This window comes from Meles meles, chromosome 18, assembly GCF_922984935.1.
Source record: "Meles meles chromosome 18, mMelMel3.1 paternal haplotype, whole genome shotgun sequence".
NCBI classification, from domain to species: domain Eukaryota; kingdom Metazoa; phylum Chordata; class Mammalia; order Carnivora; family Mustelidae; genus Meles; species Meles meles.
The window spans coordinates 58,417,132-58,441,722 of record NC_060083.1 but is presented as its reverse complement, the minus strand read 5'-3'; the positions used below and the strand labels follow the sequence as shown (position 1 = coordinate 58,441,722).

General features: G+C 57.7%; 1 protein-coding gene across 1 annotated transcript; it reads left to right on the top strand.

The window, feature by feature from the left end:
• Window positions 1–6,176: 6,176 nt before the first annotated feature.
• Window positions 6,177–24,221, top strand: HID1 (HID1 domain containing). The gene is made up of 19 exons (XM_045986208.1): window positions 6,177–6,361; window positions 11,625–11,774; window positions 12,268–12,438; window positions 12,984–13,097; window positions 13,688–13,794; window positions 14,059–14,175; window positions 16,050–16,272; window positions 16,452–16,508; window positions 17,298–17,438; window positions 17,602–17,692; window positions 17,898–18,049; window positions 18,157–18,235; window positions 19,465–19,629; window positions 20,776–21,003; window positions 21,347–21,453; window positions 21,941–22,021; window positions 22,633–22,724; window positions 22,911–23,069; window positions 23,326–24,221. Exons 1-19 carry the CDS (start codon window positions 6,296–6,298, stop codon window positions 23,387–23,389), a joined length of 2,364 nt encoding a protein of 787 aa, XP_045842164.1. The 5' UTR covers window positions 6,177–6,295; the 3' UTR covers window positions 23,390–24,221.
• The last annotated feature ends 370 nt before the right edge of the window (window positions 24,222–24,591 follow it).

The following is a 24,591-nucleotide window of genomic DNA, read 5'->3' as shown; positions in this document are numbered from 1 at the left end:
TCCAACCCCCATCCCCCCGCCCCCCATACACCATCTGAGTGTGTCCCAGACAACTGTCTGCTCCGAGAGGGGAATTATTTTAGCTTCTCACCGTCCTTGTGGTCAGGAAGTGCTTCCCTATGCCTGCCTCAAATCCCTGCTGTTTAAAACCTCCAGGCTTGTCATCGGTGGAGTGACCTTTAGGGTGTTAAGGCTGAGTGTCCTCCTGTGGCCTCCCCCTTTACTCCTTTAAGACCTCCTTTAAGACCAGTAGCCCCCATGGGCTACTGAGAGCTGACACAGGCTCTCTTAGAACAGTGCCTGGGCCCTGCCATCCTCATTCAGCGTTGGCCTTTCTGATTATTATTTTTTTTAAGATTTTATTTATTTATTTGACAGAGAGAGAGATCACAAGTAGAGAGGCAGACCGAGAGGGATGGGGAAGAAGGCTCCCTGCTGAGCAGAGAGCCCGATGCGGGGTTCGATCCCAGGACCCTGAGATCATGACCTGATCTCATGGGGGAGCATTGTGAGCTGCATTTGGTAATGACTTGGGTGTTTCACAGATCCAAGAGGGCAGGATGGAGGCTGCTGCAGGGTGGATGGCAATGGGGGCCCTGGCAAAGGTGGGGGCAGAAGAGATGAGGAAGGTAGAAAATATTTGTGTCTGGGAGATGACATCATCATGTCTTGGTGATGGATTGGATGTGGGGGTGACAAGAGGAGAAGCTCCGAAGGTGACACTCAGTTCTGGGCTTGAGCACCTAGAAGGTGCCATTCCTGAGATGAGAAGACAGGCAAAGGTCAGGAGAGAGAAGGATCGGGTTTGGGGGAACGAAGTGTGGGGGGCAGAATCACCAATGGCAGGGCAGTTTTATTGATTTATTATTTTTTTAAGATTTTTAAATTTTATTTTAAGAGTTTATTTTATTTGACACAGAGAAAGCACAAGCAAGGGGAGTGGCAGGCAGAGGGAGAAGGAGGAGCAGGCTCCCCGCTGAACAGAGAGCCCGATGTAGGGCTCCATCCCAGGATCCTGGGATCATCACCTGAGACGAAGACAGACATCCAACTGACTGAGCCACCCGGGTGCCCCAGATTTTTTATTTATTTTTTATTTTTTAAAGATTTTATTTATTTTATTTATTTGACAGAGAGAAATCAGAAGAGAGGCAGGCAGAGAGAGAGGAAGGGAAGCAGGCTCTCCGTTGAGCAGAGAGCCCGATGTGGGACTCGACCCCAGGACCCTGAGATCATGACCTGAGCTGAAGGCAGCGGCTTAACCCACTGAGCCACCCAGGCGCCCCAGATTTTTTATTTTTAAGTAATCTCCTCACCCAACGTGGGGCCCAAACTTAACCCCAAGGTCAAGAGCCGCACCTCTACTAACCGAGCCAGCCAGGTACCCCAGCGTGGCAGTTTTAAATGTGGTGCTAACTCCTCTGACACTTCTTCCACCGAGGAGACGGGTGTAGGTTCTCTCCTTGAACCTGGTGCGCTTGTGATTACTTCAATTAATAGAGTATGGTGGAAGCGACTTTAAATGTTATTCCCGGGCTCAGCACTAAACGGCCATGCGGCTTCCTCCTCTTTCACCTGGGACACCCTCTTTTTGTACGCACCCTTTGGGACACTCCGTCTTGGAACTCAGAGAGACCCAAGCCACATCCAGAAGTCGCATGTTGGCCAGGCCAGGTTGAGTCCAGCCCAGGCTCCAGATGCATGATGAAGAAACCTCCCGATGATTCCAGGTCCCAGCTGTTCTGAGTGAACCCTCCCTACCTTCTAGTTTTCTCGCTGAGGCTGCAGACATCGTGGAGCAGACGCAAACCACCTCAGCTGGGTCCTGTCCGAATTACTGACCACAGAATTTACAATAAAATGATTATTATCGCATATCACGTTTAGTGGGAGGTTGTTGCACAGCAGCGACACCCAGAGACAACCTGCGTCCTTCCTCTCTGTCCCACCTGCGATTGTCTCGGCTCACCCCTGGTCATCTCTTACCCCCCAGCTGGATTCCCAGTGTTTGCTTCCCTTTATCTTTCCTGGAGCAGCTAGAGTGACTTTGCCAAGACATAATGACATCCGACGACACTATTCAGAGGCTTCTCAGGGCTCACAGAGGGAGATAAAAGCTCTTTAACAGGATGTACACGGCCCTTTATGATCTGGTCCCGGCCCGCCTCTCCGGCTTTATCTCTTGTCACTCTACATTTCATCCCAAGCTGGTCTTTCTGCTCTCCGGGCAAACCAGGCTTTCTGCACCCCGGCACCTTCCTTCCATGTGTTCCTCCTACCTGGATGTGGGACATGTTCCGTGTGCCTGTTCAGCTCTTTCCATTGTCTCTATCTGCTCCACGCCTAGGGGGTAAAGCTTTTGTGCGCAGCAACAATGGGCTCCCTTGCCCTTTTGCTGTCTGGGCGTCCACTGATGGGAAGCACCAGTGGGAAATCGGGGCGCAGAACAGTGAAGGATGGGTGTCCATTCCGTGGCTCTCTCCCTTCCAGACCCTGTGAGGTCGCTGGTCCTGTTAGCCCTCTCTTACAACCGGTCTCTCTTCCTCTGGATTCTGGTAACCATTCTTCCATTCCTCCCCTGCCAGAGCCCTGGACAGACTCCACTCTTGACCCTAAGGCTCTTGCTTGCCCATATGGTTGCCCTCTCTTGGCGGTAGGAACTTGCCTTTGTAGCTCAGGCCCTAACACCTTGCAAGGTAAGTGGCCCTGAGCGGGTTCTGAGTTAATGTTTCTTTTTTTTTTTTTTTTAAGATTTTATTTATTTATTTGACAGAGAGAGATCACAAGTAGGCAGAGAGGCAGGCAGAGAGAGTGAGAGGGAAGCAGGCTCCCTGCTGCGCAGAGAGCCCGATGCGGGACTCGATCCCAGGACCCTGAGATCATGACCTGAGCCGAAGGCAGCGGCTTAATCCACTGAGCCACCCAGGCGCCCCTGAGTTAATGTTTCTTATATCGTTGATGGTTGAACTCAGAAAAAGCGGCTCTAGGAACCACAGGCAGGGACTCTTCCTTTACAGCGGGGATAAAAGGAAGACATGGAATAGTTGCCACATAGGAAACCATAGCCCAGATCCTACTAGGGGATCTCCAAATTAATAAGGATAATTAATTTCTTTAAAATTTTAAGAGCTCTGTTTTACTACTATTTTTCCTGTATAGATCCAGTTTTTTTCCTTAAAAACTTAGACTATGTAAGTTTTCAAACACATACACAAAAGTGGAGCACACAGTACAATGAATTTCCACAGACTCAACAGAGATCAAGATTCTGTCACATTTTGCCTCACCTTGCCTGGATGTTCTTTGTCTACAGTATTTTGTTTTCTTTTAAAAAGATTTTATTTGCTTACTTGAGAGAGAGAGTGTGTGAGAGAGCACAAGCAAGGGGAACAGCAGAGGAGGAAGGAGAAACAGGCTCCCTGCTCAGTAGGGAGCTTGATGTGGGGATCGATCCCAGGACCCCGGGATCACAACTTGAGCTGACGGCAGACACTTAACCAACTGAGCCACACAGGTGCCCCTTTGCTATGACATTTTAGAGCAAAGTCCAGTCTTTAGGCCGTCGTCCCTCTACACACTTCAGTATGCACTAAACAACAACCAACAGCATTTAAAATATAATCATTGGTGGGATTAGGGAGTATGTTAAGTTTAACTTGGAGACAATAAACAGATTGTGGGGATAAATGGGTATTTTCCCCCCTAGATGCATTAGCAGTCACATTCCTTAAGACAATATTAATACTTTTTCCATCCTATGGGGGCAAGAGTACCCTTAAGAGTACTTATTAGAGTATCTTATAAGATTTCCTGGAGACGGACACTAAAATTTCCTGAGGAGCAAAATGCTCAGAAGGGAGAAGACCTTCTGAGGTTGGATGAGGATAAATGGACTCATTTAAGTCCATCCCAAGAAAGCTGATGGGAAGAGCAAGGCCCATGAATGAACAGAAATATTTCGGTGCCACTTGGAGTTCCTGGTTGCAAATTCCTGAAATGGCTCTGAGTGCAGCACAGGCCAAAGGGCTCCCAATTACTCCCTCGAACCAACCGGTTAACACCTGCTCTTGGTTTTTGTCTTTTTAATGTCAAAATTATTGAGGTATAGTTTGCATGCCATAAAATTCACCCCTCTTAAGCTGTATAGTTATATGAATGTCAACGAACATGATACAATCAAGAAACTACCATCGCAATCATAGCAGAGATGGGTTTTGTTGCCACCAAAAGTTCCCTCATACCTTTTCGTGATCAACTTCTCATCCTACTCCCAGTCCAAGGCCACGACTCACTTGCTTTCTGTCCCATTGTTTCGTCTCTCCCAGAATGTCGCATAAATAATATAATACAGTACGCTGCCTTCTGTGTCTGGCACAGTGCTTTGTGATTCATCCACATTGTTGCTGCTTGTATCAGTAGTTTGTTTCTTTCTGTAGCTAAATACTAGTCCCATTGTATGGGTGAACCCCACTCTGTTTATTCACCAGATGATGGACATTTGGGTAGTTTCCACTCTTTGGGGATTATAAATGAAATTGCTATAAGCACTACACAGGCTTTTTGTATGGATAGATGCCTTCATTTTTCCTGGGTAGATAGCATGAGTGGGATTACTGATTGTGCTAATTGTATATTTAACTTTATAAGAAAGTATAAATGCCCCTTGTGCTCACCAGTATTTGGTATTGTTGTGTTTCTTTTTTTTTTAACCCATTCTAATGGGTATGTAATAATTATCACAGTAAGCTTTCAATTTGCAATTCCCTGGTGACTGAGATTCCAAATTTTTCATGTCCCTCTGGTATGGACTGAGGTTGGGTGATTTGTAGAGTGGACCGGATTTTATTATTTTTTTAATGCCAAATAAAGACATTATTCATTTGTTATCTTGGAGCGACTAGAAAAGCCATGAAGCCTGCCCAGGGTTTCATCCAGAGCAGGTAAAACCCAGCTCTGGAGCAAGAACAGAGCTATCTTGTGCAGTCTGCTCATTCAGCGATATAGGGCAACATCCCCATCTCTCCTCCTCCCTGTCTCCATGCCTGTCCTACCCTGCCTTTGTACCACCCTTCCACTGGATAGATGGCGCACCCCTCGATTTTCACCTGTGGAATTCCTATTTAAGCTAAATGCCACCTGCTTTCTAAGTGTCGGGGATTTCCAGAAGCTTCCAGACATCGCATGCAAGATGGTATTGTGAAAGCGCAGCCTCTTTGGGAACCAGAGTTGGACTTCCTTTTTTGGTTTTGTTCTTTAGTACTTCTGTGACTTTGGGCAAATAACATAACTGCCTTGAACTTCAATTTCCCTTGCTGTAAAACAGGGTAACACTTACCTCAGAGGTAGATTTTTGTTGGGTTAGAGATACTGTCCTCCTATCATCATCATCAATAATATCATTACTTTGCCTCTATAAAGGCTCACTCGGCTGAAAAACGGTTAATTCTTTCCTTGTTTCTTTCCCAAGCTAATTGCTTGTAAGAGACAGGCCTGTGACTTAAGACCCCTATGTCCCCGTCCTTGACACAGTGTTAGTAAATACCAGTTCCGCAACACATTTGTTGAAATAGATGGACTTAAAAGGACTCTCAAGGAATACGGCTGGCCAGAAAGAAGTTGTGGGACTCCGAGGGACCCTCCCACTCTCATCAGACCAGGGAGCTGCTCTCCTGGAGCCTGGGGCTTGTGGCTGGGGAAAAAAACCCAAAACAGTGGGGCTGTCTGGTGATGTGGGTTTGACAGGTCAGTAAAAGGGAACCAAGAAAGCAGATGCTCCAGGAAAAAAAAAGGGTGGGGGGAGGGGTAGGGGGATGGGGAGGACAGGGGTTGACAAGGAAGAAGCTCTGAGAGGGCTGGCTGAGAAAGTATGGGCCCAGGGTGGCCTGGGGACCAATGGTGGGGATGGGGGCGGGGAACGCGAGGCCGGGAGGGTTGCGGGCCCCTGAGTGGAAATGGGAGAGATGTAACCGGGACTACGCTCCGAAGGAAGGGCGCGGAGGCACCCGGCGCAGCTGAGAAGGACGCCGGGCGGACGGCACTAGTGGATCCGGGGAGCGGACTCCGGCCGCCCGGAGTGGGCGGTGCGGGGCGCGGCAGGTGCGTGGGCGGAGCCACGTGAGGGCGGAGCCCAGCGGGGCGGAGCCCAGCGGGGGCGGGGCCGACGCCGGGCAGGCAGGCGGGGTGCGCCGCTTCTCTTCTGCGAGAGCAGCGGGGGCCGTGGAGCTGGAGCTGGAACCGGAGCCGGGGCCGGGGCGGGAGTCGGGGCCGGGGCCGGGCCGGAGCGGGCTCCAGCGCTATGGGGTCGGCCGACTCTAAGCTGAATTTCCGAAAGGCGGTGATCCAGCTCACCACCAAGACGCAGGTGCGACCGGGGCCCTGGCCTCCCCATCCACCTGCGGGGCTGGGGGCTGGGCAGGGCCGGGGGAGGGGGGTGCTGTGCGAACTTGGCTGGTGAAGAGATGGGGGACCGACTGGCCTGCAGGGTGACGCTGAAGCCAGGGCCGGAGCGGGACCCGTTGGCCTGTACCCTAGGGCTTCATCCCCTAACCCTAGCCCCTCACCCTCAGCCTCCTCTCCCGGGAATATCTCTCTGCCCGCAGCCGCTGCTGCCACCTTAGGCTGACGTGTGCCTACTCCCTGAGCCTGCATCGCCGCTGTCCGCGCCACCTGTCCCGCCGCCTCCCCCACCTCTCCCCCGCTCCCGCCCCTCCAGCCCCACATCTTCAGCCTCACCCCGACTCTCGCCCCCACCCACCCACCCCCTCCCTGCTCCCCTCCCTGGCCCTCGGTGCCCGCGATTCCTGGACGCACAGACCCGGCTGATTCAATGCAAACAAAGCCCGGCCGGCGCCTACCGGGTCGGGGAAACAGCTGGTGCGCGGTGGTAGCGGCCTCGCTGGGCCCAGGTCCATGGCCACAGCCAGGGAAGGCCGGGGTCTTCCCGAGAACATGCAAAGAGTGGCGAGAGGCACTGTAGCCTAGCAAAGGGACCTGTTCCCGGCCGGTGGAGTCCAGTTTCCCAGCCAGGGACCACCCTCCAGGGGACTCCTCCTCTTAGACCCAGCAGTGGGGATGGCTGTGTTTTCAGGTACCCTCTATTTTCTGGGTCAGGCTGAGAACCCTCCAGGTTGTCTTTGACTGGCTGGTATGGGGTCTGGGGGTGTCTTTCAGCCAGTACGCTCCCCCGAGTTCACCAGTGACACACAGCCCACCTCTTTGCCCCCAACACACAGGACCCATCTCCTTGCCTGCCTACCCCTTCTGTCCTTACCCCTTGAACCACACTGCTCTGGTCACAGAATTGCCCAGCCCTGACTCTCCAGGTCCCCCACTTTCAAGGGAGTCAGGACCTGCTGCCCTCTGGGACTTTCCTCTTACCCTTACCCCCAGGGCTCTCTCTTGTTCTTGGCAGTTAGAGTGGGATGGAGGGGTTGGTCTTCTCACAGCCAGCTGATCGCAGCTCCAGAGGCCAGATCTCTGGTCCTGCTCTCTCTTGTTCCCACGAGAGAAAGGTCAGGGGCCTGGCAAATGCCCAAGCCTTACTGGAGAGTCCAATCCCCAGTAAGAGGTGTTTGACAGAAACCAGACTTTGCTTCTCGCCACTTTCCTAATGGCTCCTGGTTAGTTCTAGCACTTGGCTCTTTTGGGATGGGGCTTCTAGGTCTGTGGGTGGCAGGTGGGCCAGCCCCTCAATGTGAGGCCACAGGGAGAGGCAGGAGGGAGGCTCCCATGTTTACCTACCTGGGGAAGGAAACACGTTGTTGGAGGCATGAACTATGGGCTGTTGGCTCAGCGGGGAGGGTCCTTTTGGCCAGCCCAGCAGGACTAGCTCAGCCAGGTCCCAAAGGATCTGGGTGGACTAGATTCCTACCTGCACTGGCCTTCTCCCCAAAATGCAGTGTGCCTCCGGCTTTTCTGGCTGCAGGCCTGTTATGCAGGTGACTGAGATGGTGCTGTCCCGTTTCCCAGCTGAGGACAGGAACCAGATACCAGGGTGGATCTCCCTCCAGAGACCACAGGAGCCCTGCAGGTGGGAAGAGAACCAGGCCGGCTGCAGGGAGAGACCCTGAAGCTTCCTGTCCTGTGTAGTGACCTGGCTTGGACCGCAGAGGAAGAACAGATCCCAGATGGTCTTTCCAGACCTTGCCACTCAGTGTCTCCAGGGGGATTCAGGCCAGCTGTCCACAGGGTGTTCTCCAGTCTCAGACCCTCAGGGGCTATGCTATGAATACAGATGTTTGTTCTGGGCAGCAGACAAGCGGACCAAGAACCTTTTCCTGTGGCCTGGGCCTGAGCTGCTGCTGCTGGGCCTGCCCTGCCTTCCTGAGCTGCATCCTGTTTTCTTCCTGCCCTGGGCTAGGCCTGAGCCTGGTCCTGAGGCTGAGCTGTTTGGGCTGTTTCCCGGACCTTCCCTGGGGTGGGTGGGACCCTCCTAGATCCTGCCTTTTTTGGAGACTCTTCACCATAGGCCGGGTGAGACCTGGTGGGTCCGTGTTACACATGTGCACGTGTGTGTGTGTGGGGGGGGATGCTGTGGTGACAGGGCCCTCCTGAACAGCTCACCCTTGGCAGGCTAGAGCACTATGGTCCTTTGCTCCCCTTCACCCCCCAGAAAGTTCAAAAGATAACAGCTGGACTCCCAAGCTGGTTGGGGGAAGGGGGGGTCTGGCCTGAGCAGGTGCCGGCAAAGCTCAGGTGAGAATATCTGTTTTCCCACCTGAGTAGCTCAGTCCCTGTGCCCTGGCGGCATGGGCCATCGCGTCCGCAGCAGAAATACTCTATTCAAACAAACTGGCTTGGATTTTAAAAGCTTCTTTGGGTTGTGTGGGGCCCAGCTTGGGTACCTGGGACAGGAGCTGAGCCATGTTTCTCCCTCAGAAGCCCAAGGGCCTCCAGTGACCCTGGCCCATACCCGCAGCATCAGGCCAGCCTGGGATGGCCAGGCGCCGGGCGCAAGGCTGAAGCTTCCGGCCATAGTGGGGGCTGGAGAGCTGACATTGTCCTCTGGCTTCTCCGCTGGGCTAGCCTGGGGCCTCCTAAGTCTCCTTTGAAGTCTCTCTCCTTGTTTGGAATTCATCCCTAGGTGACACTTGCCTGATGAACTAGGCCAGAGGTCAAGTGCACTGGTGCTCAGATGAGTTTCTGCCCCTTTAAGGGGGTAGGGGCTACCAGGAAGGGGGGGGGGAATTGTCAGAGATGGGGAGTTTCCCAGAGGTGACCCCAGGTTTTCTAGGATGTCCTTCTCCACCCCAGCCCTGGCCACCCACACTGGGGGATGGCACCCCTTGACCCCAGGGACTGTTAGAGGGCTGCCGTGGCTGAGGCCAGCAAACCCTAGCCCTAGGCCCCTCCTTTGGCCTTTGTTCTTCTCCCCAGCTAACTTGCTCTACCAGTTCTGGGACCCAGCAGGCCATGGTACTAGGTCTAGGTCTGTCCTGCGGGCCATGGCCACTTGCTATCCTATAGCTTGAAGTGGGGGCATTGCTTGGAGAGTGGGCGAGGTTACACCCGGACCTTGGTGAGGCTTTCAAAGCCAGCCCTGAGTTTGGACAGCCCCACTGGTGCTCAGGCCTGCCCAGGGACGGGGTTGAAGGGATCTCTGGGACTAATGACAGCCTTTCCCTGAACAAACATTGGCTGTGCATCTGCCATCGGCCCCAGTTGCAGGGTCGGGGAAGAAGGGCCGGTGGGCTACTGCCGCCTCGAGGCAAGTGCATTGAGACCCCTGGAGTCAGGGCCTTGGATGAGTGACTGAGGGTGGGGAGCAGGGTTCCAGGGTGGGAACAAGCCTGTCAGGCCAGAGCTCTGGGAGAATTCTGAGAAGAAGGGGCTTCAGAGAACAGAGTTATTATTATTATTATTAAAATTTTAAAAGATTTTACGTATTTCTTTGTGAAAGAGAGAAAGCATGAGAGGAGAGAGGTCAGCAGGAGAAGCAGACTCCCTGCTCAGCAGAGAGCCCGATGTGGATCTCCATCCTGGGACTCCAGGATCATGACCTGAGCCGAAGGCAGCGGCTTAACCAACCGAGCCACCCACGTGCCCTGATTATTATTATTGGGCTCTCTGCTCAGCAGGGAGCCTGCTTCCCCCTCTTTCTCTGCCTGCCTCTCTGTCTACTTGTGATTTCTGTCTGTCAAATAAATAAATAAAATCTTAAAAAAATAGTAATACATGTGTTTGCAGAAAAATACAAGTAAAAATATAAAACCCACCCAGAGAGAGAATCGCTGTGAGCATTCCGTCGTTTTCATCCAGGCTTTTATGACTCTATAATTTAGCAAAGATCGTGACCATCGTGTAGTTCGTGTTATAGCTTATCTTTTTCACCCAGGGTTGTACCGTGATCGTTTTTCATTCATCAATAGTCTTTGGCAACATGGTGCTGGCGTTTGCATAATATTCTAGTCTATGAAAGGGCCCTAACTTTTTGAGTGTTCCCTGCTTTCTGGTTATTTGGGTTCCTTCCAACTTCTTGCTATTATCAACAACAACACACCAGTGAACCTCCTTCTATGTGCCCGTCTCTGGTCATTTCCTCAGGAAGCATTTCCGGAAGTGGAGCTTATGATTCAAACTGGCTCCCTATGCGACTGTCCGTATGATTCAAAAGGCACAAGTGTGCATATGGTGTATGGCCTCCATAAGACCGGTGGGACTTGGGAACGCATTGGAAGGATGGGCCTGCGGGGAAGAGGGGACAGTCCAAGCAAAGGCAAAGAGAAGTGGTGACAGCGTTGTGTCGCAGGGATAGCAAATACAGGTGTGTGTGTTCCTACGTGCAGTGGGTGTGTGTGTATACGTGTGTGCACACGCGTGTGTGCATGTAGGCATGTTAGATAAGATCTTGGCTGCCGGTCGGGCCCAATCCTGCCGGCAACGGGGAGCCCCGAAGGTCTTTGTGGAGGGAACAGTGTCTTTGGTGCTGTGCCTCGAACACGGGCTGCAGGCGGTGTGGACGCAGGTTTGAGGACGTAAATTTGGAGGTGGAGCCTTGGCAAGAGTGGCCTGAACAGCAGCCCTGGCAGTGGGCTCCGAGGGGGGGGAGGGCAGGTGGGCTCCGGGGGCGGCAGGTGCAGTAAGAGAGCCGCAGGGGGAGGGGGGGGTTGGCTCCTTTAGCTCGGCACCTGTTGGGTGTGCAGGGAGAGGGGGGAAGCTGGGGCGAGGCGGGGCGGTGAGGGTGGGCTTAGGTGAAATGAGCACACCCCCTCGTCTTCTTCCTTCAGGGAGGGGCAAAATCTGGGTCTGGCCCCCAGGCACTTGACCTAGCAGCATGGCCTGGGCGGGGGGGGTCCCCAGGTGGAGAGGCCCGGCCAGAGGAGGACGCTGAATTACCCCGTACCTTGGGGACTGAGTTAGGCTTTGGCTGCCGAACTCAGTGGTTGGCTGACCTCTGACATCTGTGCCAAGTGTCTCCTGCCTGCCTCTATCAGCAGAGACTCACAATGGTTGAAGGCTGTCCCCCCACTCCGCCACCATAGGAGGGCTCCTGTACGCCAGCAGGGATGGAATAGGGGGGCTGTGCCTTCCCTTTTAGGGCTCCTTTATCTATAGACTGGGCAAACTGTGGGCCTGTGGGAGAGGGATTACGTAACAACTCCGGACACACGGCTCCCCTCCCCCAGCCTGTGGAAGCCACCGATGATGCCTTTTGGGACCAGTTCTGGGCAGACACGGCCACCTCAGTGCAGGACGTCTTCGCGCTGGTGCCAGCGGCAGAGATCCGGGCCGTGCGGGAGGAGTCACCCTCCAATCTGGCCACTCTGTGCTACAAGGTGAGCGGAGGGCACTCGCCCCTGGTGGCTGCTCCCTGCGGAGCCGGTTCCCACCCTCCCCGTGGAGGCTGAAGCGGGCTCAGCCCTGCGGACCCAGAGAGCAGGCTGCCATGACCGCCCACCTGTCCAGGTCTGGGCAGTCCCCTGGCTGTACCCACTTGTCCCCACTGGCTGGGCTCTGGCCGGGGAGGAGATCCTGGCAGCCACCCTCTGCGAGGGCTTCCGCACATCAGCTCCTTCGGCTCACCCTGGGCGGGGGACCGCGGTTCATGTCACTAGCGACAAGGAAACAGACTGACAGGTGGCCACGTAGCGAGGTCTCAGCCAGTGAGCGGTGGGCTGGGCTCTTTGGGGCATGCCCTAGGCTGCTCTCTGACCCGCTCCCCATCCCCCTGGGCTGGCTGACCCTGTCTGCCTCTCCCCCTCTGAAGCCTGGGGCACCCATCCTGGCGGCAAAAGCGTGATGTCCCCGCTCCCCACCCTGTCCCCACAGGCCGTGGAGAAGCTGGTGCAGGGAGCCGAGAGTGGCTGCCATTCGGAGAAGGAGAAGCAGATTGTCCTGAACTGCAGCCGGCTTCTCACCCGTGTGCTGCCCTACATCTTCGAGGACCCTGACTGGAGGGGCTTCTTCTGGTCCACAGTGCCCGGGGCAGGACGAGCAGGGGTCTGTGGGCCTGGCTGTGGGGCCGGGTGGGAAGGATGTGGCGAGACGGAGGGAACCCGTTCAGGGCCCGTCACATTCCTCCAAATCTCTTGTGGGGTATGGGAAGTACAGGGGAAGGGGAAGGGGGGTTGCGGCCGAGGCATCTCCCACATGGGTGTCTGCCCCTTCGGCTGGGCAGACACGGGGGCAGGGCAGCTGGGCACCCTCCCTACCCACCCTTCCCCTCCCTTGGTTTATCTCCAGGCAACTGGGTGAGGGTAGGACCCCAGGGATTCCCAGCAGGCCCAGGGCTCTAGAGTTTTCGGGACCTGGCCTGGCTCCTTCCAGCCCCGGGGGAGGTTTCTTTCCAGGCCCCAGCCCCCTTCTGCCTCAGGAGGTCTGGGGAGGTTGGGAATCTACTTCCTTTTCCTTCCGTGTCTTCCTTCACCCTCTGCCCATGGGTGCCTGCCTGGGCCCAGATCCAGCCCCCTTCCAACTCCCAAGTCCTGGGGCCACTTCCGCTTCGCCACTGACCACTGAGGTGGCCTGTGCTATATCCTGAGCAGGGAGACGATGATGATGAGAATGCCCGGCCCCTCGCTGAGTCCCTGCTCCTGGCCATCGCCGACCTCCTCTTCTGTCCAGATTTCACTGTCCAGAGCCACCGAAGGAGCACTGTGGTGAGAGCCCCTGATCTCCCACCTTTAGGCTGGGAGGGCTTTGGTTCTGGGTTGGGGGTTGAAGTTCCCTTAGGCAGGACCCTGTGGGAGCAGGGGCTGCCCCCAAAGAGCTGGGCAGGTCTGGGAAGGGGCCGGTGACTGGCCCAGCTGGAGAGGAGCCAGCTGGTGCCTGGCCCTGCCCCCTCTATCCCGGAGTCTGAGCACAAGCACCCATTGTCCTCGCCTGGGCAGTGGGGGGTGGGGGTGGGGCTTGGACCCAGGAGGTCTGGCCTGCTCACTTCCTGTGGGCCCATGGACTTGACCTTCAGTGTTCTCTGCCCCCCCACCCCCACATACAACCAGGTGCACCCAATTCCATTCCCCTCCTTTTCTATCTCTCCCTACCCCAAGCTGGACTGAGCAAATAAAAGAACCAGAGAAGAAAAATTAGCTTTCAAGAGGCTGAGAACATTCATTGTGCATTATCCCCGGGGGCATTTTGAGGGGTTGTTTTTAGGAGAATATGAGGGTCTCTGACCCCAGGGACGATGGTGGGGGGACTTGGGTTGGCCACCCCCAGCCTGATCACCCCCCCCGAACTGTGTCCCCAGGACTCAGCAGAGGACGTCCACTCCCTGGACAGCTGTGAATACATCTGGGAGGCTGGTGTGGGCTTTGCTCACTCCCCCCAGCCCAACTACATCCATGACCTGAACCGGTGAGTTTTGCTTGGACCCAGAGCCCACAGTGTAGCTGGACTCCAGGCCTGCCCTGCCCCCCGCCTCCCCGGCTCAGAGAGGGAACCATGTGTGGGGTCTTTCAAGCAGACCCTGTCCACTCGTGACCCCACAGCAGCCTGACAGGGGGAAAATGGGGTCATTTTGTTTCATGGACTTGTGCTGGAGCTAGGCAGGGTGGGCACGCCCTCCTAGAGAATGGAGATCTTCAGGTACTGACCCCCTGCCATCCCCTCCCCGCCAAGGATGGAGCTGTTGAAACTGCTGCTGACCTGCTTCTCTGAGGCCATGTACCTGCCCCCAGCTCCGGACAGTGGCAGCCCCAACCCGTGGGTGCAGTTCTTTTGTTCCACGGAGAACAGGTGAGGGGCCCCTGGTCTTTCTTTCCATTCTCCTCCTTGCTGCAGGCAGCCCCAGAGGTCGCGGGCCATCCTGGAGTCTTAGTTGAGGGGGAGGTGGTGCCCCCTGGTGGTGATGACGTGTAACTTAACAGCCCTTGTTATGACGGCGGGTCCAGTGTTCCCCTGGAGGAAGCCCTAGGTGACCAGCCAGTACCTGGGTCCTCCGTCCAGAGCTGCGCTGTCCAGCAGAAATACAATGGAAACCACATATGCTGATGTCAACATAAGTTGAACATTTCTAGTGGTGACATGAGAAAAGTAAAAAAGAAACAGGTGAAATTCATTTTAATATTTCGCTTAACCCGATATACAGCAAATACTAGTATTTAACACGTGCTCGAGATGCGAAATTACAGAGAGGTTTTACATTCCCTCTTCGTGCGAAGTTTTCAGAATCCGTTGTGTAGTTTCACAGTCACGACCCATCTGGTTCAGACCAGCCTCCTTGGAAGCTCTCAGGGGCTCCCTGGGGCTCCCTGAGGCTCGTCTGGGCCAGGGCTGCGGGCGTAGAGAGTGTGTGGGGAGAGGGCGTAAGGACCACCCTGGAGGGTGGGGAAGCCTGGCCCACACGGGGGGGTGCTCCTGGGCTCTGGGGGAGTCACAGGGCGGGACTGAGTGTGTAAAGCACCTGGGGTGCTCCAGCCCCACGACAGCAGCTGTGCCCAAGGCCCTGCGGAGGCATGGGAATTAGTGTGCACCGCCGCCCCCCCCCGCCCCCCATCCTGCCACGGTCATGGCTCAGCTTCTTCCTTCCTGCATGGCATGCCATGTCCTTCAGGTTTCGCTGGCCTTCTGCCCAACTCCCGCCTCCCCACCCCAAAGAAGAGAAGGGAAGCGAGGAGACTCCCTCCTCCAGCCACAATCCAAATCTGTCCAGGGTTTTTGTTTTTGTTTTTTTTCTCCTCTCACCAGCGTTATCAGGCAAGCGGCCACGCTTTGCCACTCACTTAACCTCTCCGGGTCTCAGTTTCCTTGCCTGTAAGATAAGGAGCTTGAACCCTGACATCTTACAGATCTCTGAATGATGTCAGTCTCTGGCCTGGGAACTGGGTGATCCAGCGCACGCTCCGCTCCCCTCGGGGAAGCCCCCCTCCTTGGGGGACTCCAGCCCCCTGCTTTGAAGCCCCGGGGGAGGGCACCTGCCCCTCAGGGACCACAGTGGACCCCTAATGTAAATTATGGGTCCATGTAGGTCCGTTGATTATAACACAAGCCACTCCGCTGTGGGATGTCAGTATGGGGGGGGGCTGTGCATGGGTGGGGGTGGGGGGCACGGGGGGAGTCTCTGTTCCTTCCTCATGATATTTGCTGTGAACCCAAAACTGCTCTAAACATAGTCTTATAATTTGTTTTGTTTTTTTATTTTATTTATTTATTTGACAGAGAGATCACAAGTAGGCAGAGAGACAGGCAGAGGGGGCGTGGGAAGCAGGCTCCCTGCTGAGCAGAGAGCCCGATGCGGAACTCGATCCCAGGACCCTGGGATCATGACCTGAGCCAAAGGCAGCGGCTTAACCCACTGAGCCATCCAGGCGCCCTTACAATTTGTTTTTAATGGGCTTTAGCTCTTGGGGGAAAATCTAAGGGGCGTGGACATGATTTCCCCCATAACTGGCTGCCCCACTCTTGGTATAAATTCCTCTGCCCTCGGCCTGGCCTGGCCTGGGTCCCGGAGGCAGGCCAGGACAAGGAGAGGTCTCTTTTCCTCAGGGAGGGATGAGCCTGGTTCTGCTCTCTGGCCCCCAGCCTTGTGGATGGAGGGGGTGGCTTGAGGGACCCTCCCGTGTGGCCCCCTGGCGGCTGGTCTCCATAGCCTTGTTCCTCTTCTCCTGCAGACACGCCCTCCCCCTGTTTACCTCCCTCCTCAACACCGTGTGTGCCTATGACCCTGTGGGCTACGGGATCCCCTACAACCACCTGCTCTTCTCCGACTACCGGGAACCCCTGGTGGAGGAGGCGGCCCAGGTGCTCATTGTCACCTTGGACCACGACAGTGCCACCAGCACCAGCCCCACCGTGGACGGCACCACGACAGGCACTGCCATGGACGACACGGATGTAAGGACGGGAGTGGCGGGGAGGGCAGCTGGCCCCACCAGGCTCTGGGCACTCTCCTTAGCCGAGCTGGGCAAGGGATACCCCGTGGGCACCTTGTGGTAGCCTGGGGATGTCTGAGGGGCCCAAGGTAGGGGCAAGGGGTGAAGCCACCTGCTTATCCCAGGCTCCACCCTCGGCAGCCTCCAGGACCCGAGAACCTGTTTGTAAACTACCTGTCCCGCATCCATCGGGAGGAGGTAAGTGGGACCCTGCTCTTGTTCCAGTGGGTTCTCAATGCGCCCACCTGCTGCAATGGTTATGGCCTTGCAGGGGCACAAGGGGTGGAGATGAGATGGGGCTGGGGGAGTCCTGACCCCTATAGGAAGGAACCATGGTCCCCATGGACTTGACCGGCCCAAGTGAAATAGCGATGGCAGAATTTTGAGGGTTTTGAGATGCAGAAAAGGGCTAATGGCCTCAACTGGGTGGGAACAGCTGGGCAGGCTTCCAGGAGGAGGTGGCTCTGATGTTAGGTTTTGGTGGGGGGAAGGATAGGGCACTTAGAGGCCAGGCAGAGCTGAGATTGTGTGTCTTGTGACCTTGGGGGAGGTTCTTGGGCTCCCAGAGCTCTGGCTCCTGCTGCTGTAACGTGGGGACAGCAACTGCTTCCTCCTCTTGTTGTAGGAGGTGCTTAGTAAGTGAGAGCTCTTTGAGAGTCGTAGAGTGTGCCTCCGGTGTGACAGGGTGATGGGGAGGGGTGGGGGGATGGCATCTGTCCACGCGGAGTCCGGATGGGCAGGGGCCGGTTCAGGGTGTGGTTTGGGGGCGTCCCTAAGGAGCAGCCTTGCTAAAGAATGAGGGAGTCTGTGGTCTGGGGAAGGGGTGGGGGTTCCGTCCAGACCTGCCCTGGACTCAGCTTCCAGGACAGCTACCGATGACAGAAGCTGGGCCTTTCAGGCTCTAGAGGGGGGACCAGGCTCGGGGGGGGAGTGAGGAGGCGTTTGTGAGGGAGCCGGACCGGACAGACCCTGCTGTCCCCCACTCAGGACTTCCAGTTCATCCTCAAGGGCATAGCCCGGCTGCTCTCCAACCCCCTGCTCCAGACCTACCTGCCCAACTCCACCAAGAAGATCCAGTTCCACCAGGAGCTGCTGGTCCTCTTCTGGAAGCTCTGTGACTTCAATAAGGTGGGCCAGCCTGGTGGGCCATGGTGTGCCCTGCGGTGGGGAGCGGATGCTCTGGTTAGCCCGGGATGGGGACAGCCTCTGGGGAGGCGCCTGGGGTGGGGAGAGGGTGGGACACAGCGGTCTCCCCTCTGACCCTGCCGACCTGTTCACTCCCTCCCTCCAGAAATTCCTCTTCTTTGTGCTCAAGAGCAGTGACGTGCTGGACATCCTGGTCCCCATTCTCTACTTCCTCAATGATGCCCGAGCGGATCATTGTAAGGCTGGGGTGGGCGTGAGATCCTGGGGGCTTCCCTGTAGAGGGGCAGGTCTGGCCAGTCTGCGCTGCCTCCCACGAGCTGAGGCTCCGGGGCTCTGACCTCCCGGGAAGGGGCTTCTTCCAATGCTGCTGGGTTGGGTCCCTGCCCCGCAGTCCTTCCTATGGAGCCCACCCTGTGTTGACTACTGTACCCCACGCTGCAGCCCGGGTAGGCCTGATGCACATCGGAGTCTTCATCCTGTTGCTTCTGAGCGGGGAGCGGAACTTCGGGGTGCGGCTGAACAAGCCCTACTCGGTGCGCGTGCCCATGGACATCCCGGTCTTCACCGGTACCCACGCGGACCTGCTCATTGTGGTGAGGGGGCTCCCTCCGCCAGGACCTGGGGGCATGGGGGGCATCCCTTTGGCTGAGTCTGGAGGTAGAGGGGAACCCCACGGCCACCCCTCTGTCTCCTGGCGCAGGTGTTCCACAAGATCATCACCAGCGGTCACCAGCGGCTGCAGCCCCTGTTCGACTGCCTGCTCACCATCGTGGTCAACGGTAGGGGTGCTGGGAGCCCGCCTTCCCCGTGCTCACCACCAGGTGGCGCCAGGCCACAGGCCTGCCCGCCACCGCTGTTGGCCGCCTTGTTGTACTGGTCAATTTTCTAGTAGCCCTATTGGAAGGAAGGAAGGGAGGGAGGAACACCCAGTCTTCAAAATGCTGTGTGTCTCACGTGTGCGGCACATCTCAGAACTAGCTATGTTTCAAGCGTTGAATGGTCTCCAGTGGCTCGCAGCTGCTGTGTTGGATGTCGCAGGTTTGGATGGCAGGGTCTGAGGGCCGCAGGGTGCCCCCTACCCTCCAGCGAGGACTGGGGACAGCTGCCTCCGAGGGGAGGGGCTCAGGCTGGCTGGCCTGCTGGGTTCAGCCAGGTGGGTGGCCGTGAGCTGAGGCAGGATGGCTTCAGCGTGGACGTCTGTGGAGAGGATGGTTCGCAATGGGAGTGCTTTGGACTCCCGAGTTGGTGGGACAGAGCTCCAGCTGCGCTGTGAGTTCCGGGGCCAGAACCCTGCCTTCCCTTCCTGCTTCGCTCGCTGGGTCGGTCTCACCCATTTTAACTGAGCACTGGTTAAGTGTACCTGGCGCTGAGAATGCATTTGTGAACCAGAAAACCCGAGAAGATGCTTTTTTATCCCTGTCCCAGCCTAGTGAGGGAGGGAGAGTGAGATAAGGAAGCGCCCAGATCTGTATGTGACTTCAGGCTGTCCCCACATGTCTCATCTCTCGGATTCCCCCTCCCAGGCTCTGCCAAAAAAATAAGTTTCTGATGACGCATGGAGCATTGTGATTCCAGTCTGATAGTCCAGAAAGACTTAAAGGTCTGGAGTTTGTCTCCCTGCCTGGTCCATTTTATAACTGGGATCTCTGGGCGAGTTTACAAACCCGAGTTTCAGTTTCCCGGTCTATGAAATGGGGCAGGTTCCCTCTGCTTCCGCCCCCCCCTTCAGAAGTATGGGGAGAAGTGGGCGAGATGCCACGCGTGAGTGGCTCAGGGAACAGTGCGGCTCTCCACATGGTGCAGGGACGGGGTGGGTGGTCCACATGGCCTCCTGGAGCTCTACAGAGTGTGGCCTGTGTGGCCTCCGGGGGCTGGGTTTTCCGGGCTGTGTGGGGGATTTTATAGGCAAGGGACAGGGAGGGCTTGGCAGCGGGAGCTCTGCGTCCTGCTCAGGCCGAGGGCGTGCGGGGATGGCTGGGTCCAGGAGTGCGCTGGCTCGTCCCCGCAGTGTCCCCCTACCTCAAGAGCCTGTCCATGGTGGCCGCCAACAAGCTGTTGCACCTGCTGGAGGCCTTCTCCACCACCTGGTTCCTCTTCTCCGCTGCCCAGAACCACCACCTGGTGTTCTTCCTCCTGGAGGCCTTCAACAACATCATTCAGTACCAGTTCGACGGTGAGGCGGCAGCCCCGGCCCCAGCGGGGCCTCCGTGGCGGGACTTGGGATGGGCCGTGCGCAAGGACACCTTCCCGGTCTGTCTAAGGAGGGGAGAACCGGCTTCGGCTGCCCTGTCGGCCCCTATTCATTCAACATGCGTTTATTGAGCACCGGCTGCATACCAAGCCAGTGCTGGGGGCAGGGGCTACAGGGGAGAGCAAAGCAGAGTGCTCCCTGCCCCGTGCAGCTCACAGCTGGGGATGGGGGCTCAGAGCGAGGCTTTAAACAGATGGTCACCCAGAGAGGTCACCTTACATCAGGTGAAAGGGAAGCTCAGGGCAGTGGGACCCGCTGGGTGTTGGCCGTGTCACACGGCCTGGTGTCATGAGCGCCTTGCCACTTGTCACTTACGAGACAGTGGGCACATAGCCTCTCCACGTCTTCCACCGGAAGACAGTTCTAACAGCCGTCCTGGAGTCCTTACGCCCGAGGGTGCTGGGAGGGAAGTAATCAGCTGCAAGAAGCGTTTAGCACAGTGCCTGATGACTTAGCAGTCCCCATTATTTCCAAAATGTTTCCAAAATTATTTCCAAAATGGATCTGTGAGGGGATCGGTGCCACACGGAGGTACGGTGGGGCAGAAAGAGCACTGCGGCTAGGGGCAACCCATGCAAGGGCCCTGCGGTGAGATGTTGAACTGGAAGCGGGACAGTGTGGTGAGAGACAGGACCAGACGGCTGGGTGGGGCCTTGAAGGCCCAGAGTCGAGGGAATTCAGGGTGGGCCGTGGAGCACGGGCCATGTCGTCCTTCCTCCCTGACGACCTGGCTCAGGGACACAGTCAAAGTACAGGACAGCTGGCTTGGTGTGGACTCTGACGTGCTGGGCCTGCCCCACTTTCCCAGGGTTACTCCTTAGAGTACCAGGTTGCGAGGGGTTCTGGAAGGTACTGGGGAGCGGCATGGGGGGAGCTCTGCCCAGAAGCTCTTCTCCAGTGAGGGAGTGTAGTGTAGCCACAGCGGCACACACCGCCAAGGTGCCAGCCCTTCTCCAGCCTGGAGTTAGACACCCTCCTGTCCTCCATACTCCCCCTTCCCAGAAACCTGCCCAGGCGGAGGAAGAGGCCAGGGGGCCTCCCCGAATGTGGCGTGCTCCCTCCTTACAGGCAACTCCAACCTGGTCTACGCCATCATCCGAAAGCGCAGCGTCTTCCACCAGCTGGCCAACCTGCCTGCCGACCCGCCTGCCATCCACAAGGCCTTGCAGCGGCGCCGACGGCCACCTGAGCCCTTGTCCCGAACTGGCTCCCAGGAGGGCGCCTCCATGGAGGGCTCCCGCCCTGCGGCCCCCGCTGAGCCTGGCACTCTCAAGACAAGCCTGGTGGCCACCCCAGGTCCGGCCTGGCAGGTGGCAGGGGCGTGTGTGTGTGTGTGTGTGTGTGTGTGTATGCCAGCATGGTAGGGGATGGAAGGTCTCTGGGATGTCATCCCATCTCTGGCAAAGGGCATGGGCTGGGTTGGGAAGCAGAGGGGATGGGGAGGGGATATTGGGAGGCCCAGGAAGGCTGGTTTGGTGCTGGGTATGGGGGGGGTTGGGCCTCAGAACTGCATGTGGGCGGGATCAGGCATGGCTAAAGTGAGTGGGGGAAAGAGGGGGCCTTATGGGGCCCAGTGCGGGTGCTTTCTCAGAAGGGCCCTGAGGCAGGTGTCTTCACACCGCCCCACTCCCCCCTTAAGGCATCGACAAGCTGACGGAGAAGTCCCAGGTGTCAGAGGATGGCACCTTGCGATCCCTGGAGCCCGTGTCCCAGCAGAGCTCGGCAGAGGGCAGCCCAGCCGTGGAGGTGGGCAACGGGGACGCCTGCAGTGGGGCGACACTGGGACTTCCCTTTTTCCCTGGCCTCTGCCGTTGGGCTGGGCCAGGGCGTTCCGGGGGCCCCCGCAGCAGAGGGCAGGGACACTGTGCCCAGGACATGCCGGGGGCTGCTTTCACCGACCTCTCCCTTGTTTACCGGTCCCAGGCCTACTTGGCCTTCAGACTCCTCATCCATCAGCCTTATCTCTGCGGAGCTGGCCTTTACCCGACCAGCCCAGTCAGCCCCTGGCCCTAAACCTGTCATCGGGCTGGGCTGGGTCGGGCAGGGCCTGGGGCCCAGGGCAAAGGGTGCCGGGCTGGGCTGTCCCCTCTGCTGGGAGCAAGCCCCCCACCGGCATGAGCCAGTACGGAGGCCTCGTTGCCTCCTGGATTCCAGGCTGTGGGAGGGACTGGGAAGCAGGGCTGCCCCTCCGGCCTCTGTCCCCACTCTGCACCCATTCCTTCCCTGGGACCAGGAGCCCGACCAGGCGTGGCGGGAGCAGCGGCGACTATCCAGCGCATCAGCCAGTGGGCAGTGGGACCCAACATCGGAATGGGTGAGGCTTCCGGCAGGCGGCTCTGACGTGGGGCGGACGGGGGCTTCTGGCCCCAGAACAGCTCCATCGAGGCTCAGATGGGAACGTGTCCAAATTCAAAAACCGGCCTGGGAGCCAGGCTCTGGGTCACTCCAGCTGGGTGACCTTGGCCTCTCTGGCCCGGTTGCTTCCCCCACCCCACCCCAACCCCCGGTCTACACTGTCCCAGACTTCTGCTGCAGGGGTGAGCTTCAGCGGCCCACGGTGCTGGCTTTCTTACTCAACTTTCCTTTCCAGCTTCTTTCCCCAAGACACTTGTCCACTTCCTCATGTGTGTCCTGTGGTCACTACTGATTGCCCTTCCACGGGGCCAGAGGTCCTGTTTGGTCACGCCGTTGTGAGGCTCCAAGGGGACAGTTTTTGGCACGTAGTGTATGCCTCGTGAGAGACCACAGTTCCTAGCGTGAATAACAGTCACTGATCGTGGGCACTGCCCTGTGCCAGGCCCTTGCTGTGGTGCGCGGGACACCTCCTGCCTCGGGGAGACCGTGGTTCTGGGTCAGGGGTCAGGCCTCTCCCGCTGTCCGTGGGGGCTGCTTTCCCAGCCCCAGGAAGCCCTCTGGCTCCCTCAGGTTCTCTCTTGGAAGTCGAAGCTGCCGCTGCAGACCATCATGAGGCTGCTCCAGGTGCTGGTTCCCCAGGTGGAAAAGATCTGCATCGACAAGTGAGCCCAGTGTGGGGCTGGGGGCTGGGCACGGCGGACAGGAGCCCCCGGTGGGCTCTGCGGGTGTGGCAAGCCCAGGCTTGGGCAGGCTGTGGCTGGACGCACGCCCCCCCCTCCCCCGTGCTTCCCCTTGACTTCAGCGTGGGTTTTCCCACATCACGGGCAACCGCCCCCTCTTGCCGGCAGGGGCCTGACGGATGAGTCAGAGATCCTGAGGTTCCTGCAGCACGGCACCCTGGTGGGGCTGCTCCCTGTGCCGCACCCCATCCTCATCCGCAAGTACCAGGCCAACTCAGGCACGGCCATGTGGTTCCGCACCTACATGTGGGGCGTCATCTATCTGAGGTGGGTCCAGCGTTCCCCCGAGGGTCTGCTCAGGGGGGCTGCTCAGCGGGGGCCTCAGCTCTGGGTCCCTCCGCGCTAGTGGGGTTCGTGTCAAGAGAATCAACCAGCGCAGTCTTGTCTAGTTGAGGGTGGGCACCCACTGCCTGGGGTGGGACATCAGGATGGGAGGGGTTTGGGCGGGACGACCTCCTAGGTCCTCCTCAGTCTTTTCTGCAAGGTCTCCCGGCAGCCCCGTGACAGCCCGCTCGCTCCGCAGGAATGTGGACCCGCCTGTCTGGTACGACACGGATGTGAAGCTGTTTGAGATCCAGCGGGTGTGAGGACGGAAGCCCACCAGGGGCTGGGACCAGAGGAGTGGGGGCCCCGGGCCCCTGATGCTCCCCTGACCTACTCTTCTAGGCTTTACGTTGCCACAGTCAGAGCTGGGGCTGGCAGACGGGCGGAGTCCCCGGTGGCAGGCCCTAAAGGCCCCTGTGGCTGGGTTGGTGGGGACAGGTTCTGATCGCCCCACCCCCACCCCGGAGGGCTGGACTCCCAGGAGCCTCCCATCTCCAGGGCTGCAGGCCCTGGCCGGAGCCCCCACCTCCCTCTGGCTCCCCGCTCAAGACCCGTCTCTGTGCTGCCCATCATCCCCAGAGGCCACCAGGCCACTGAGCCCTCATGGGTTGCCCAGCAGGGAGCTGTGGGCTGTCCCTTGAGGCACCGGGGCAGGGGCAGGGCACCCTCCCATGCCTCTTAGCCTGAAACGACCTGGTCCAGGCCCAGTTTGCTGCCAGGGCCTGGAGGAGGAAGGAGGGGTGGCCAGGCTGCTTGAGGAAACGGGGGGTTCGTAGACTGCAGAAGCCAGACTAGGGGACCTCATGCATTTTAGGGGTTTGGAGCAGGGTGTTGAGGGTCTCCTGCCGTATTCTGCCTGGTCATTGGATATAGCCTGACTCCCTGTTACCCAGTAATGGGGGTAGAAGGGTGGGGAGGGAGCCGTTCGATCCTCCCTGCCCCTGCCCACTGCCTGGGTGACTGGGGGCCAGAGGGAACAGGGTACCACCCCTCCATCCTCCGGCTCTGGCCTCTGGCTATCCCTCACCCTACCTGTGTCAGTACAATCTTTGCTCTGTACAATCAGCCTCTTCACACAATAAACCACCCTCTCCACGTCCTGGCTCTCTGTGCTTGAAGGGGAGGGGCCCTGGCTTTGAATTTCAGGCGAGCTGGGGCCTCTGCTTCCCAGAATCAGGCCCCAGAGGGCCCTCCATATCGGCCCAGGAACCAGCATTTGTCAATTTCTTGGGTGGAAAAATGGAGGATTGTTCTCTCTTACCCAGTGCGTGGCCCCCGGGGCTATAGCCACCCAGAGAAAGAGCCCATGCAGGAGAGGAGAGAGGCTGGCCTCCGAGCCTTCTACAAGGCCCCCACGGGGCTCTGCTGGTCCCAGGAAGCCACGGAAACAGTGCTCATGGTCCCTGGGGCTGCAGGCCTGTGCTTGCCAGTGCCCAGCTTCGTGGGGAGGAGCCCATGCAAAGCC